Genomic DNA, 2,059 nt, shown 5'->3' with positions numbered 1-2,059 from the left:
CAAATCGCCTGCCTTCAAGGCACTGCCGAACTCTTCAAGGGACATCTCGTTCAGCTCAGAAAGAGCATCTACTGCAGGCATAGCCCCGAGGCGGACGTCGCCATCTTCCTCCCCCGTCATACCGTTGACGAGGGTGTATAACTGTGCACCGTCGTCTTCGGTAGACATACCCTGGATCAGGGTCGACGCCCGGCATCTTGCAGCCAGGATACGGCGTCTCCGTCGCCTCTGAACAGAGCCCAAGATGCCTCCGACTCTGTCCGACCACGCCATCAATGACATGCAGCGACTGCTTCGAATCTTGAGCAGCGCTCAAAGGGCTACGTGCCACTCCACGATCAGCCCGCGAGCCACGTTCGGGACTCCTGTCCGATGCACCGTTTGTGTCTACCAACTCGGACATTCTAATGTCTAGCACGTTGACAGTGCTCTCGCCATAGCGCTTTTGTCTCTTAGCAGAGGTGGATACATGGCTCGCCTAAGCTCCACCAGGAGACGTGCGCGTAGCGGCCAAGGTCTTTGACCTCGAATCAATCCATGGCTCATGGTGTTCCAACCATGCCATTCCAAGGATGAGGCTATACCTTGCATCCAAGTCTAAGACTAGACAGCGTTTCACGCGATCAAAGCCAAGGAACTTGACTTCGAGGTCCACAGGGACCTTCGGGACCGTGACACGTGTCCCCGTCGCAAGGCGAACAGTGACGATGTCACCCAATCGCGCCTTCAGCGCCTCTTCATACAGCTGACTTCCCTCCATCGTGAAGCGTCGAGCATAATTGCCCGACGCCTAAGAATCGATGAGGATCTTCCATGGCTTCCCGAAGCCCTTTACGGTCGCCTCCACGACCAACAAGCCTGGCTTGCACACACGTTCCGTGCTCAAGAGAACTAGGCTCTTTGAGGCTGGGCCCGGTTGACCTATGCCTCCCTGAGGCTCAACGGAACTCGGTTCTTCCCCAGTAGGTCTCCCCGCGCCTACTGAGTAGTGTAGTTTCCCCGCGACAAACCAGACTGGTAGGCGTTGGGGCGACGGTTCGAAGAACCTTGACGCGTCTTACGCAGGGGGCAACCGTTCCGCGGGTGACGGTTGTCTTCACAGACAAAACCTCGTCGAATGTGTGTATGCTGCCCGTCAGCTCGGAGCTCTGCTCCCTCGTCCTCAGTATAGACGAGCTGTTGGAGTGTGCATTCCAACCAAGTCGTGCAGACTTGAAATTGAATCCGGCATTCAATGCCACATTCACCGCCTTTCTAAACGAGGAACAATGCACACGGAAGACTTCCATTCTGGCTACGCCAGTGCGAAGGCCTTCCACAAAGACAGTCACTGTGACCGCCTCCGGGGAGGATCTGCTGCCATCGCAGCAATGAGAGTTCGCATCTCTTGGACAAAGTCCACCAATTCCTTGTTGCCCTGTCGGACGGAAAGGAAGCGCGATCGTACGCGATATGTCTGATTAGGCGGCGAGAACACTCGTGATAGCTGCAATTTCAGCTCCGTCCAGGAGAGAAATGCAGCTTCGACCGAAATGCCGCACGTCAGTGCCCATTCTCGCGCTCGATCACTGAGCTTTGAGATGGCTAACGTTACGCGCTGTTGCTCGGTCTGGAGCATGGCGGATGCGATAACCTCTCGACCTTTCTCACTCAGAGCAGGAGATTCTCTTCATCCTTCCTCCTAAAGACCTTAATGCTCACCATGAGCGGCTTAAGGCAGGGAAATCTTCCGTCACCGACGGTGGCGTCATAGACGCAAATGATGCAGACATCTCCTGCTGCAGATGCTCTAGCAGTGCGTTTTCGTAGCTTGAAAACGCCTCTAGACGAGCACCGATTGCCTCGAGACCTTGCGCTACAAGGTGTTGCACACCCTCAGGGGCAAGCAAGGACATTAGCTTGTTAAACCCGTCCAGCATGCCCTGGGGCAAAGGGAAAAATTCGTCCATCCCCACAGAGGATCCTTAGCGACTCAGGTGTAGATTGACTACCAGTGCTACCAAGTGCAGCGGGTCTGCCGTAGCTAAGCGCTTGAAGAAGCGTACTTTATGCCACCGAC

The 2,059-nt window shown here is 55.4% G+C and overlaps 1 protein-coding gene across 1 annotated transcript in view; it reads right to left on the bottom strand.

The window, feature by feature from the left end:
* The window catches only part of PHALS_13316 (myb-like dna-binding), a gene marked incomplete at both ends in the record, with an annotated part of 4,660 nt that extends 4,257 nt beyond the window's left edge, over positions 1–403 (bottom strand). Inside the window, one exon of the mRNA XM_024729052.1 lies at positions 171–403. Within this exon, the coding sequence (XP_024579467.1) occupies positions 171–403 (233 nt within the window). The remainder of the gene's footprint in view (positions 1–170) is intronic.
* Positions 404–2,059: the final 1,656 nt, after the last annotated feature.

This window comes from Plasmopara halstedii, assembly GCF_900000015.1.
Source record: "Plasmopara halstedii genome assembly, contig: Scaffold_658, whole genome shotgun sequence".
NCBI classification, from domain to species: Eukaryota; Oomycota; class Peronosporomycetes; order Peronosporales; family Peronosporaceae; genus Plasmopara; species Plasmopara halstedii.
Note: the sequence above shows the minus strand (reverse complement) of the source record. Positions and strands in the feature narration are given on the sequence as shown.